The sequence below is a fragment of the Oculina patagonica genome, chromosome 6, assembly GCF_052425735.1.
Source record: "Oculina patagonica isolate OP01 chromosome 6, crgOcupat, whole genome shotgun sequence".
In the NCBI taxonomy this organism is placed as follows: domain Eukaryota; kingdom Metazoa; phylum Cnidaria; class Anthozoa; order Scleractinia; family Oculinidae; genus Oculina; species Oculina patagonica.
In genome coordinates this window covers 23,029,618-23,044,249 of record NC_135763.1, presented here as the reverse complement: position 1 = coordinate 23,044,249, position 14,632 = coordinate 23,029,618, and the positions used below count along the sequence as shown (strand labels likewise).

Sequence of the window (14,632 nt, the reverse complement as noted above, 5' to 3'; positions counted from 1 at the left end):
TCAAAAGTACACGTATATCTTAAACTATCTCCATTTATCTTTTCCTGATAACAATCATGTTGTTTGTTCCATTGCACTCTTTTACCTGCTGCCTGGTTTCCAAGTCACATTTCTGGGGAAAGCTTGATTACCTCTGTTTTTTTAATATTTCATAAAAAAAAAAATTCAAAAGTTGTCATCCTTATTCCCTGACTGAAAAAAAATACCATAAATGGTTTAAAAAAAATATAAAACAACATAACAGAAAAAAGTGTTGATTTCATTGTAATCTTGGCACATATGATGATCCTGAGGCTATCAGCCACAATTTCTTTTTCTTTTTTGCATGCTTCAACTTCAAAACCAGCAATTTTGTTTTTGCATGTAAAACATGAAGCACAAAAATCAGGTGCCTTTGTTGGCTAAGTATCATTACAGCTAGTCTCAAAGATCCCGGATCTCTGCTTTCTAATATGTCTAAAAATTCAATAATGTTTAGGACAAGGTCGTTTTAAAAAGAAATTCAAAGTTAACCAACATTGTGATACACAGACAGCGATGCCATGTCTGTCAAATCATGACTGTCACTTCAAACAATCAAATGAGGTTTTGAACATACTCAAATAAGTTATCTACTCACATGGTTCAGTAAATTAAGTGTCAACTTTAAATTTTACATACACTGGAACATCATCACATACCGTAACAAATCTCCAATTTTTACACTCTTTATTGTTTTCTTTATTATCTTTTCCCTAAACAAATAACAAGCTTGATGTATGCAGTGTATAAATCTCTTACTTTACAAATCATTTTTTAACTGCATCATATCTAAACTGTTTACTAGTTTGAATTGGTTTTTACTTTTTTTCTGAAAAGATGACGACTTTTTCATTTTCAAGCTAGGTGACACCATACTCGTGTAGGCAAATCTGTCAGATAGACTCTGAGTTTTTAATCAACCATTCTACAAATCATGTACTTTTCCAGGGAACAGTACTTGAAGAAATAAAGAGCCAGATAGGGAGGTGTGAATAATAACACCCAAACGTTCTGAGATAACTCAACTGTAAGATGCTAGAGCATTTCAAAAAAAACTTCACTTTTTTAATCTAAACACATACCTTCAACAAAACATGGTATTAAGGATGTTTATTTCATGCTTAGAAATAGCAAAAAATCCTATTAGCAGGGTTGTCACTAAGGGCCGGCTGCCGGCTTATTTCACCGGCTGAAAGAGAACTTAAAGGAGCTTTGTCACGCACAACTCAAGTTTGTTGCTCATAATCCGTCTTAATCTTCATCAGTCAAAACCCTCCTTGTTTGTTTTCAGGTTTTTAAAATTACTCCGTTAGTATTTTTCTTCCTTAGAAAATTCCAATCTTGATTTTTCTTCAATTTAAAAGCAGTCAGAAAAATGACTTAAAATACCGTAACATAGCTCCTTTAAATCTGGCTGAAACTTCACATGAAAACAGAGACTTATTAGGTAAACTTTTAGGGCTGCGAAGGCCAAAAAAGCCAGATGTTACTAAATTGGTACTACCTGAAAAATCCTTCAGACTTGACTTCCCCATCACTCTTACCCCCAAGGACCCCCCATATTGATATATTTATGGGCCATTGCTCATGGCTGATAAATTTGTTTCCAGTTTATCTTATAACAGTTTAATTTAGACTTGTGGCAAAACTTGGCAAGAACCTTAGTAGTTTTACTACTTAAGCAACATTGGGCCTGCCAGTTTTTCTGCTTCCCCATCATCGCCTCGCACAGCACGGACAAGTTCAATACCAAACTCAAAGGCTGTACCAGGCCCTCGGCTAGTTACCAGGTTTCCATCTCGGACCACTCGCTCTTCAGAGTAGGTATAGCCTGGGCAAAAAGTTACAAAAATATGACATTCAAAACACGTCAAAATAAATTATTAAAAGAAAGTAAGAAATATCTAATTTCTCATATAGTTGTTCAAAGAATGCTGTTTACAGTTATGCACAAAACTTAACAGAACTTTATTGAGTTCATTGTAGCAACAAGAACTCGGATACAGAAAATAAGAAGAGATATTTAGCTTTTCAGAACAAAAGAAAACAAATGAAAGATAATACCACTAACAGCCTCAGCTGATGTAAATAATCTCTATTTTTAATCTCCTCTATTTTCATTTTTTTTAATTACATCTATATTGACATTTATAGTTAAACATACTGTCTACAATTAACTTGAATTTTTTAAAAATAACATAAACACTTAAAAACCAAGTATTCATTTATTTATTCATTTTATTGTAGGTAGGCATGATAAATATGGCAGCAAAAGTGAAAGTTGTCACAATAATTTATAAACCTGTCTGACTAATGGTTACAAGCTGTTAAGCAGATTGTGATTGGCACATTTTAAATTAATACTGTCTGAAGCTCATAAATGAGAAGATAATGCATCATAATTGAGCTTACACCAAAGGTCACATCATACAGAATTTCACTTTCATGATAACAATACATTATGTTCAAGCACAACAGTGTAAGAATACTACTTACCATCCAATTTATCCTTCACAGAAGGATGTGATGTCACAGTCTTTCCTTTTGCAATCCCATGAGTATGGAGGGCTGTTGGAGCTACAAGAGAAGTAAGGTTAATATTTTAACCATGAGAGGGAGCAAAATCTAAACAAGCTCACATTTCTCATTATGCTTCACCCTCAGGATACTGTGCACTTCTTGAAACAGATCATGTCCATCATTGGACAAACACATAGACCCAATGCAAATATGGGGGCTGTTTATTTTTGGCTCCCAGAAAAATTATTTGTCAACAAAATTAAATTACTCTAGCTTTAAAGATAAAGTCAAACTTAATCAGTGTATGAAGTTTGAAAGCTATACTTTCATCTAATGGGAAGTTACAGGGGCTAGGCAGGCCAGGGTGACTTTTTCCATACAAATCTCTTAAATTTTAGTGAGTCATAACTTTGCAACCATTTAACCCAAAACACTGAAACTTCTCAGAATAGCACAATATTTCATATATATTTAAGTGGCACCATCAGCGTTTTAAGAAACTTGACCAAACAACAGCAGTGAATGACAACCATTTTTGCATAAGGTCTATTGCGTGTCCATACTCCCTCCAGAGGGATTGGAAATTCCTGGGGGTGGGAGGGGTCTCAAAGGCCAAAAACTTAAAGGAAATGTATGAAGCTTAATTAGAATTTCTACAGGGGTGGGGTGGGGTACTTAGGAAAAATCCCTTCTCTGGGGCAGAGGCATGAAAGTTCAAACTACACATTCTATATAATAATGTTACCAGCACAGATGGCTCCTATAATTCTTCCACTCTGTTCCTGTTCCTGAAGAATTTCTTTGACTTTACTAGACTGTTAGTAAGAATAAAAGCATTATTTTAAGTTTTACCATAAAAAATACAACTTTTGTTAGTTCCTCTCCCTCCCTCATTACCACTAAGGTTAAGCAGATCAAACAGTAATTTTGATGTCTACTGCACTGACTACATTACTACATGTACATTAAATATGAAAACAAACTTGTGTGTCGCTGTCTACTGGGAAGAGTAGTAACCAGTCTCCATTAAAGTGTGAATTTATATAAAAAAAGCTAATTAAAAATAATTGAGCAATGCTCTGGAAAACTGTGCTTAAAGACTAAAGTGGAGGTACACATAGTACACAACGCTTAACATAGTACACAACGCCCTGACCAATATGCTGAGTTACAAGTGATTGTATTGGAACTGGTGTTAAGACATGATAATAGGTACCCGTAGCTTGTCAAACTGCTAAATCCATTTACCTGGGATAAGCTGTTATCTTATACAGAATGAAGTACAACAGTGTATAAGTACCTTTGCAAGGTTGTTAGATCCTCCTAGTCCTCCAGGCAAGATAACTGCATCATATGGACCCTTTATGGAACAAACGGCACTTAGCAAACAACAACAACAACTCCTTACGAGGTTACTAGACATGGTTTAACACCCGCTTTCAGTGCAAAGTTATCCATCTACATCTATCTTTTGACATCATCTTTTGACACATGTGCTGTTTGAAACGAGCCATTCAAAACCAATGCATAGTAATGATACTGTTGTTGATTTAATGCAAATGACCCTAAAAGTTCAGAAGGTCATGCAAATGGGCTATGATTGGCAGATTAAGATCAGTCTTTTTTGTTTAGCATGTCGAAAGATAGATGGCGATAGCAAGCTGTTATACACGTAACACATGGCCTAATGCATCCAATTGTACGATATGGACAGATGATGATGATGATGATGATTTTTATTATTATTATGATGCACGTAACACTGAAAGCGAGTGTAAATTTGTTGGAACCGACTTCTCAAATCAAAATGTAACAACCCTAAACCATAAATTCAACCCTAAAATTTCTCTATAAAATCTTTATTCATAGCACATAATGGTGGCACCTGCTCTGTGTTTAATTCTACATGTACTGTACATAGCTGCACTGTACCTGTTTGATGGCATCCTCCAGGCTCATATCTGGTTTAACAACCACACTGCGACTGCACACAACAGGGTCTGCACTGGTTAGACCTCCAACCACTGTTTTAACCTAGACACATGACAAGATTATCACATATGATTATATCTTATTATAATGTATACAATGTGCTTTCCTAGAAAATTTCTAGGAAAGCACATTGTATACATTATAATAAGATATAATCATATGTGATAATTAATCAGCTCCTGTACATGTATATTGTCTGCCACGTACAATATTTAATCCCATGCAGATAACCAAAATGGTACAAATACTTTTGTATTATACTACACTCAAGCAATCTTTTAATCTAAACTTTATACATATAAAAATTATAGTAAGTTATAAAGACAGATCAAATGGGATTCTAGTGTACAAACTGGAAAAGTATCCTATGCGAGGCACACCCTAAAAACTAAGAAAAATTGGATAAAAAATCTAAAATTTAATATTTTAGTTTGTGATGCCATTTACTTTCTACTGTCTTCTAATTTTTTTTACAAATGACTGTATAATATGTTGTATGGGATGATCAAAGGATTTTTTTTTTTTTTTTTTTTTGTGGGGGGGGGGGTTGAGATGTTGGATTCTGGGATTTTGTTAGTGGGGAGAGGCAAGTGTCCCAGCACCTTCAAATAACTGGAACCTGTGACTAAGGGAAGGAAAACCCCAACAGAAGGAACCCTGACCTCTACTCCCTCCATGTTGGTGGTTGGAAACATGGGAGTAAAGGGGGTAGAAACTCTGAGAAGGGATTAGTGAGGGTGGGAAGAGGGATCATTTCCCAAGGTGGTGGGTATTGGGAGTATTGGGAAACATTTTCAACACCTTTAATTTCCAGTAGAAATGGCAGAAAGGGGCGAGGCCGGGAGTAAAATGTACGGAAAGTGGGATATATACCCCCCTCCCCCGCCCCGTCTTGTCATGTGGTGCATTTATTATAACAAGTTCTCAGTGAAAAGAAGGCCATATTTCCCAACGTAACGCTTCAACGATGTACCTTTAGTGTATCAACTTACTTTTCCACGTCGCAGAACGTCTGTGGTGATCACAGCTTCCATTTCTTCTGCACCTTCGGCTAAAATCACCAGCGCGCTACCTTTCAAGTCCGCCATGTTGGACGAGCACAGATATCTAGTACCCAGACCTCTTACCAATAAGCGCTATGCGACTTGAAAACATAAAACGTTTTAAAATAGTGCAGCAGTGTCGGCGAGCGTTTACAGCTATAAAGATGAAACAGAAGACTAAAATCCACTTTCTGAAGCTTTTTCCACTCGGGTGGAAGAGAGTTTTTTCTCCTATCCCCTGGGCATCTATGATAGAAGCAGCTATGTACGTTCAATTCCCCACCAATCATGTGGAAGATTAGAAAAGTACCGTGTTGAATTGTGGGACACAACATGGTGGCCAAATTCCGGGTTCGCTCTGTTTCTACGAAGACGTAAATATTTCCTGAGCAACCAAAACATTTTTTGGAGATTCGTTATTTAAACCAAAGTTGAGGTAACATTAAGTGGAAACAAGTGTATAAGTTAAGTTTGTTGTTAGAAATGTAGGATTTCTACGCACTTTTCACCAAAGGAACCATTGTTTACTTTTGCGGTGTGATGAGTTCGAATCAGCTAGTACAGTGGGGAGTCAGCTACAAGAACTTTGATTCAAAATGTGGTATTACTTTGTGGCCCACTGTGCTTACCACTTTACAAGATGGTTTCCTAAAGACTCGCGGGGAGCAGTGTAAGTTTCTTGCCACTTTTTGCGTTTACACTGTATATAAACCTGTTTTAACTGCTAAGATGCATTTGACAAATTATAAACGTGGCTTCTTCCCGGCTTCTTGCAACGTTAACCATAATTTGACAGCAAGAATCGTGATCATACGAATACGCTCAAAGAATAGTGAGAACACTAGCAGCATAAGCAGAAGCACAAACAAGAGAATGAATGCGGGTTTTTCATCTGTATGATTTCCTTACTAGGAATCTTAGAATGTTTTCATTCTTCTTTTATATGTTTGTGCTATATGTATGTGTTTATGATGATTGTATGCAGTTCCATCACCACTTAGGATCAGCATTCCCTTTTACATTATACAACAACAAGTTACTAGTCAAAAATTCTAAAACCTTGTAGCATACATGTATGTAAATGCAAAGTTACCGGTATTGCTAAGGAATGAGTGGCTCTTGAAACTTTTACTTCTTATTAACCAAGCACAAGGGCTATGCTGGGAGAGTAATAATTATTATCATTCGAAGGTCTTTCTGGTATGGATAGGCAAAGAGAGGTCCCAGCAAGTATGACCTCAGGCGATACTGACCCAGTATGGTCCTAAACTAGTGAGAGTTAATAAGAAGGTTTATTATATGGCTTTCCTCCTGTTGCCTGTGCTTTGCCAGCCCATGGGCATTAACATTGCTCATAGTGCCTGGGTATTATGGGGAAATCTGGTCCTGACAATAAGCCAATCATAGTGCATGTTATATCTTAACAATCTCTAGCGACATAATGTTATTTTTTAAATCAACAGTTTCATAAATCAACAGTCACAGCATTTGTTGTTTTTAAACAAATATTGTTGAAGCCAGCATGCTAATTAAAAAAATTTCCTGTTCCATTTGTGAATCCTGACAATTGGAGAAGGAAATATATCTCATGTGAATCAATATTGAATCATGAACACTTTGTCTGATAGCTTGTAGTTAGGTTGAAGTGACTCAGGAAAAAATTGCCACATATTTTAATTACTTTGACTACAATCCATGGAACACCTTGTGGCATTACATGTTCAATAATTACTGTAATTTTAATTGTAGCTCAATTGCATTAATTTTTATTTTTCACCAACAGGAGAGTTACTGTAATACTCTTTTCCCTGGCATTTATCATACCACAGATTTATGTTATCAATCTGTAAGTAACAAGCTCTTATTCATTTTTTACGACTGAATTTATTCAGGAGTTTAGTAGCTAGCTCAATGGCACTCGCATGGTTTGCTCGTTCGGTCCATCAGAAAAAAGAAAAAAATGGAAAAGAGAAAAAAAAAAAAAAAAGTTCTGTAACTCCGCTGACCAGCAGATATATTATTAGAAGAAAGAATGTAGCAAGGCGGCTGTATAAAGGCGGCCTTTTAAATTTAAAGGGTTTACAAGAAGCAAACAAACAAAATATGGCTGACAATTATGTGTGGAAAGTATTCGGCCGCCGAAAAAGTGGAAATTGAGAGCCGCAAAAGTGATGTAACGACCGATCTCTTTCGTAAATATCTGTCGAGCTAGTGTAGTACATGTAGGAGCATTCGAAAACTAAATCGGGGTTCACATAAGCTCATTAACGATGGATCTATCTAGAAACCAGAGTGTTGGCTAAAATTGAGTGCGTGGCTGCTTCACGCAAGAAAAGGAAAAGCTTTTCAGATGAAACAGCACAATTACATTAAATTTTGTACCTGATTCAGTCTATATGTTCTGATATATTTTTTTATTTGTTGATATAGATTTATTCTGCAATACATACCTACGGAGCGATATAATAAAAACAAACCATTTTAGTGCTATGGGTTAAAAAAACAGGAAAAAAAAAAGAAAAAAACTGTCTCCTCTGGGATTCGAACTCAAAACCTCTAGCTCCCCAGTCAGATGCTTACACGAGTGTGCTAATAAAACATATTTAGTCACGCAGTATGAAAATATCTTATATCAATGTAAAAGACATTCCGTCGTTTATCTGTTATCATGTGCATCAAAGAAATGTTTGAATCCCCTGCTGCTCATAAATTTTCTAGGAATGAAAACTAAACAGTTACTTTTAAACTTGGCAACAAAATTCAGTCGTGGCTCGAAGAGCTCTTTGATCTTATTTATTTAACCTTTTTGTTGTTTACAAAATTTTAGTTAGATCTCAGCTGACTACTACCTGAGCTTTCACCCAGCTTTTGGGCTTTCAATATGTAAAAGATTTCTGAGATCGCTCTCTACATGTACTAGCTGTTACACTGTAGCTCAGAGTCATAAAAAACAATTATATTAAAATAAGCTGATTGTTGATCAATGTCTTGATAAGGTCATTTTGCTTCATTGTATATTTTTTAATAGGGTATATGAGAAAAATCATTAAATATTATATTGTAACGACATATATGTAACAACCTTGTTTCTCACTGTAGGGACAGGAGCTCACGTTACTGTGATGAGCCACTGTTGAACATCAGTGTAGCAGGAATTGTCTTTACATTTGCCATGGCAGGTAAGAAAACTTCAAAATACATGACTGTATAGCGAGGAAGCTAAAAAGATGAAAATGAAAGTACAGTGGAACCCCGATATAACGATCCTCGATATAACAATATTCCCGATATAACGATGAATATTCTATGTCCCGGCAAAAGTTACAGTAAAATGTATGGAACGGAACCCCGATATAACCATCTTCGATATAACGATATTCCCGATATAACGATGAGAATTTAGGGGACGGAACGTAAAATCTTCCCCAATATTACGCTATTATCAGTACACAGACACAATTTAAGAAAAATATTGAATTTCATTGTGTAACATAACAGTAATCGAGTAATCTCTTACGTTTCTGACAACAGCTTTGTACGATGATATACAAAAATGATACTGTATTCTAAGCCTCTTTATCAAGTAAAAAAGTATATGTTAGGTTTACCCCGATATACCGATATTTTTGGTTATTTTACGTTCATATCGTTATATCGGGAGTTTCGATATAATAATAATAATAATAATAATTTGCTAATTTATATAACGATACCTCGATAAAACGATATAGTTTTACTGCTCCCTTGGCATATCGTTATATCGGGGTTCCACTGTACATGACTTTGTATGTTTGAGGCATTCAAGTTACCTGTAAAGTTTTGTGAGACATTTCAACTGTCACCTACAGTCATTTGACTCTTTGAATTCTCAAAACTAACAAAAACAAGAAATGTATGCAGTTACTCAGTAAAGAAATCTGTTATTAATACTGGTATTTTATATCTCTCCTTTTCACGTGTACTTGTTGTGGTTTAAATTTATCTTTGGTTTAAAATTTTTCAAGCAGTTTGATTTTTATTTATATTGTCTCATATTCATTATCATAAGCTAAAACAAAGGGAACTAAAAATCAAGCTAGTTTAAAAAAAAATAAACCAAGGAAAAAATTTAAACCACAACATACTTATCTGCAGTGGTGTTTTTTTTTCAGCTTTTACGTTTCTGTTTGCGATAATGGAGCCCGTTCCTTGGCAGCTAAAGATTGCATTTCATTTCTTTGGGTTTGGTTCTCTTATTCTTGGCATGGTACTGTTTGCATCAACTTTGGCTTCCACAGTTTGTGTGAGTATATGATGTGTAAATAATTATTTTCCCAAGGAACTTTTATTGCAGAATAAATACTGCTTTTTATGTGACCTTCTTAAAATCCAAAAGGATTTCCAGCTCTGTACAAACCTAATTTATTTGTAATTTATTTACCCATTTATTCAGAAGAGCTCAGGAGCTCGTTAAGACGTGTATGTGCATCCAAGATCAAATTGGAATGTTTAAGTGTTGGTTTTTGTGGAGGGAGGAAAACTGGAGGACCCGGAGAAAACCCTCGGAGCAGGGATCATTTACGGTTCAATTTGGGGATCATTTCCGGTCCTGGGATCATTTGCGGTCCAATTTGGGGATCATTTGCTGTCCCGGGATCATTTGCGGGCCGGATCATTTGCGGCCCTGTACAGAACCAACAACAAACTTAACCCACATATGCTACCGGGCCGAAAATGAACCCAGGCCACATTTAGCCACCTCTGCTCCTCAGGAGCAGGTCACTTATTGCACAGGAAATAATAGAAGAAAAAAACAAAGAAATTAATAAATAGTATATTGTTACATCTTTATTGTTGCTTAGTACCAACAGTTTTGGATTAAAGAAATAATGGTAAACTGAATCTTCAAATTAAACTTTATTTTTTTTTATTGATATACATGTACTTAATTTGTGTATGATTTTGTTTTTCAGGTTGACTTTACACCCGAGTTGTACTTCTTATGTCTTTCATTTGGAATATTTTCTGTTCTTGCAAGCGGTAAGTTTTCATTCCCAAATCAAAATACTTGGTAGGGAAGACATATTAAATACATCAAGAAACTAGTAAAAGAGCCCAAATCCTCCTCACTGCCACTATGGATTTGTGGTTGTCCCATAATTCAACTCCTCCACACTTTGTTAACCCTCGGACGTACAAAGGGTTTTTTTTTTACAAATTTTGAAAAAAGCATTTACCCTACAATGCTGAAACTTTCGGTAGCTGTTCATTCATTCTTTGCGAAAATTTCTTATGACGTCACAGCCAATTAAAATTATGTCATCTTGTATAGTAAGCTAAGGGCTTTCTTCTCAGACAAAATAATTTTGCTACGCCTTAATATAACGAAAACTCCGGGGAGGGGTTCCATCCACCTCCCCCCCCCTTGTACGATGATGGGGGTATGAGTTTGCTTGTACGTCCGAGGGTTAAAAGCCAACTGGTCAGCCTCCTGCCAGTTGGGATTTTTAACAAGTTTCTTTTCTTTTCTGTTCTATTTACAATATTTTTTTATTTATTTAGAGTGTCCTCAATTAGCTCAATACATTGGCACTTAATTCTTTCACTGCCAAAGTCGACTTTTGTCGACATTTGGAGGAGCAGTCAATGAAACACTTGTGACGTCATCAATTTGATAGTCAGCAGATTTTGGTGAAAAACATCTGATAGAGCTAGGTTTGACCTTTTCACAGAACTATTCATTTTGTGTATCGGTCGCATCTTGACAGAGCTAATCGAGAAAAAGTCAATCACTTTTTGGTGCAAAATCGGTGCTTAAACAGACCAAAACACGAGGTCCTCTTTTCAGGGTTTACCAATGTTTTAATCAAAACGTTTTTGGTCTAAAGGAAGGACGGATACAGTAGAAAGGAGTGGAAATAACAAAGCCGAGAAAAACGAAAAGAAAAGGAGCAAGAAAAAAATGGAAACGATTTCACAAAAAAAGTCCAAATTTTGGCTTATGCGCATGCGCCAAAGTACAATTTTGTACATTTTTCCATGGAATCTTCATCAAAATCTTGCTCCATTGCTTTTTAAGCAAAGTTAAGGAAAATTCAGGATCGTAGCACCAAAAATTCAGTTTAACGGTAAAAAAATCCTGTTTCTGGAGAAATTTGGCCCTGAAAGGGTTAAACAAAGTGATTTATTTAATATTTACAGTATTTATTTTTTATTTTCATTTTACAATGTCGTAAGAAAAAGAATAACCACTGTGTCTGACAACCGGTACTTAAACATAATTATCTCTTAAATTTTAAAATGACGTTTAGGACCTGAAAGCAGATTACTGGCCATGTTCTAGTCCTCAGTGGCTCTAATAGTGTTCTTGTCTTGTTTCTTCTCAGGTTTTCTTGTCATCATGCTGCCGTTTTGGTTGGTAAATTACCTTTGGCCTGATTCTGTCCTCAACCGGCGAGAAAGACGAGGAATTTGCTATGAACCTGTCAAGTGCTGCACTTGTCTTTGGCATATTTAACATGTATTTGCAACAACTTTTACCCTCAAGTTAATTTTTCAGTTGAACGTCTTGGCAGAACAACCCTCCAATTTATTTTTTCCTTAGTTTGGTCGCCAGTGAAAAATTTTAGTCGCTAAATTAAGCTGGCACTTTCAATCATTTTTCTCAATTTTAGAAACTAGGCTGGCGACTTTGGTTCCAATTTAGTCGCCAGCTCCAATGGTCTTAACTTGAAGGGTTGAAGAGTAAGAAAACTTAACAGTGGCCAAGCTTGAACTGTTTAGAATTAACTGGATGCTTATAAAGTATCAGAGGACTAAGAGGTGTTTGTATTGCCGGAAAATAATGTTGAGAGGTGGTTCCACAATTTCAAAGTTGCTCCTGAAGCTGTGCTTCTCTATTGACTGATAAAGTTGCAAAACAATATCTTATCTAAAGGCAATATAACAGTGTATACATACACCTAATGATTGATCCCAAGGAAAAGCAGTTTTGTTTAACGAGAGCAGTGATGTTTGTCGAGACGAAGTCAAGGAAAACATTACAATTAGAGAACAAACAAAGCTAACTGCTTTCCCGGCGGGATACATTTGTTAATAATTGCTGTATATAGATATTTATTATGTCCCTTTGTTGCACTGATCAACCACAGGTTAACAAACTACAATTGTAAACATAGAGTAACCATTACGGTTTAAAGTTAGCTGTGTTTGTAAACCCCTTACGTTCACACGTCATTAGAACAGAGTTTTCATTTTCCAATCGCTTTTGCTAAATTATATAACTTCAAAAAAATACTTGATTTGGTTAATTAGCTGAGGAAACATTTTTTAGCAGTCAATAAGTTGTTAGTTAAAATGTTTCTACTTTTTTTTTTACTTTTTCTACGCTTGTCACTAGGTACAAGTTATTGCATCGACGTTATTTTGCGGCTGCGGTTCTGTAGAAATAACTTAAATTTTATGATCTATAGAAAACTGATTTTAAGGTTAAACCAGTTGACTTGTTGGTCTGTTTTTACTGTAATTTAACGGTGTCTTTTATATGGTAGAATTTAAAGATATTTTTTTTTAAGACGTACATGTAGGTAAACGGGATTGTGGATGTGGGTACATGTACTTGTGAATAATATTTAGCGTACGTTAAACATCCAGCTTAGTCATGCTATTTTAGTCATAATTTCAATATACAAGTACAAAATTATCTCCAAATCCTGGGAAGCATCAAAAGCCATTTTAGTAGGTTAGAAAACACCACACAGACCTAATAAATTATGAACATATAACTTTACATGTAAATACCCAGCTAAATTTTCAAAGATTTGCAAACTGTGATGTAGCTCACATAAGACGAAAATATTTTTTTTGTTTATTTAAGGAAGAGTTCTCGTGTACTTTATGTTGTAGATATCGGTGTAGTTGTATTTTTTTAATAAATGACTACAGTATTTCCTAAGAAAGACTGGCTCGCACTATCCAAACGATTGTTAACTTCTATTTTTTCTACGCGTTAATCAGGTTTTAAACGTTTCTCCATGGGAAGTAAATTGTAAAATGTCCCGCAAGTAAGAATGGATTGCTAGAAAAATTCTTTTTATTTCTGCTTTGTCGTGAAGCTCTGTGATTAGCCTGCGTTCAAAGGGAGAGAGAGGGGAAAACGAAAAGGGCAAATCGGACTTTTCGTTTTCCCCTTTTCTTCCTATTTGAACGCCTGCCATGGAGGCTACTCATAGCTCTAACTCGTTTGGGACTGTTCACTTACGCTGTTAAATAACGGGGGCAGGAAGGGGACGTTTGTATTCAGTTTTCTAATATCTCCACAATTTTGAATCGAATACACCTCTATAAGACGGACACCTGGTGATGGTCCCTGCCGTTTTTAGTGCAGAATGCACTATTGTGATGGTTTGGTGGGTTGGCGTTTGCTAAACCCCTAAACCACTAAACCACTAAACCACTAAACCACTAAGCCACTAAACCGCTAACGCGGTGTAAACTTTTAATCACCAATTAATTAATTAATATCAATTAATTAATTATTTCTGTAAAGGGGGGAGGGGGATGGAGAGCACCTGACCGTGTGCCCTTGGTAAATCGGGGAGTCCATTACGATACTTACAATTGAAGAACTCAAGGTATATATTTGTTTCAGAAAGCACTATGCTCTCCTTGTGGTACAATTCTATCTGGAAAAAAATACTTTGTGCTAGACGCATGCGCAGATCAGTCTTCATCACGAACATTGCGTTTTTCTTCTGCAGAAGGATTCGTGTAGACTCCGTGGCCCCAAGTTAAAACCACAAATTAATTGAATTAGACAGTAAGGCGTCATAGCAGATCATGTGAAATAATTCTTGATATGGCAATGCTGTTTTCTTAGAAAAGGTGATCTAGCATCTCATAATTAATTGATAACCTGATAACATCTGTGTTATAATCAATGTCGCCTTCTTTGCAGAAAATAAATCACGTTACCATAGACATCATGTTACATCCGTTTTCGACAAAAACAAAAGTATGTTACATGTTTTTGACAAAAACAAAAGTATCTCGTTTGCTGTTTCAATAACAAACTGAAA

At 35.8% G+C, this 14,632-nt stretch overlaps 2 protein-coding genes across 2 annotated transcripts; one reads left to right on the top strand and one right to left on the bottom strand.

Moving 5' to 3' along the window:
* Positions 1-693: 693 nt before the first annotated feature.
* Positions 694-5,733, bottom strand: LOC144657188 (Parkinson disease protein 7 homolog). Its single transcript, XM_078517501.1, has 6 exons — positions 5,526-5,733; positions 4,474-4,575; positions 3,842-3,901; positions 3,287-3,356; positions 2,518-2,598; positions 694-1,852 (listed from the first exon to the last, which is right to left on the bottom strand). The coding sequence occupies exons 1-6, from the start codon at positions 5,619-5,621 to the stop codon at positions 1,695-1,697; spliced, it is 567 nt and encodes a 188-aa protein (XP_078373627.1). The 5' UTR covers positions 5,622-5,733; the 3' UTR covers positions 694-1,694.
* Positions 5,734-5,871: 138 nt separating this feature from the next.
* LOC144657191 (uncharacterized) lies at positions 5,872-13,547 on the top strand. Its single transcript, XM_078517505.1, has 6 exons — positions 5,872-6,246; positions 7,360-7,422; positions 8,676-8,755; positions 9,728-9,858; positions 10,529-10,595; positions 11,942-13,547. Exons 1-6 carry the CDS (start codon positions 6,173-6,175, stop codon positions 12,070-12,072), a joined length of 546 nt encoding a protein of 181 aa, XP_078373631.1. The 5' UTR covers positions 5,872-6,172; the 3' UTR covers positions 12,073-13,547.
* Positions 13,548-14,632: the final 1,085 nt, after the last annotated feature.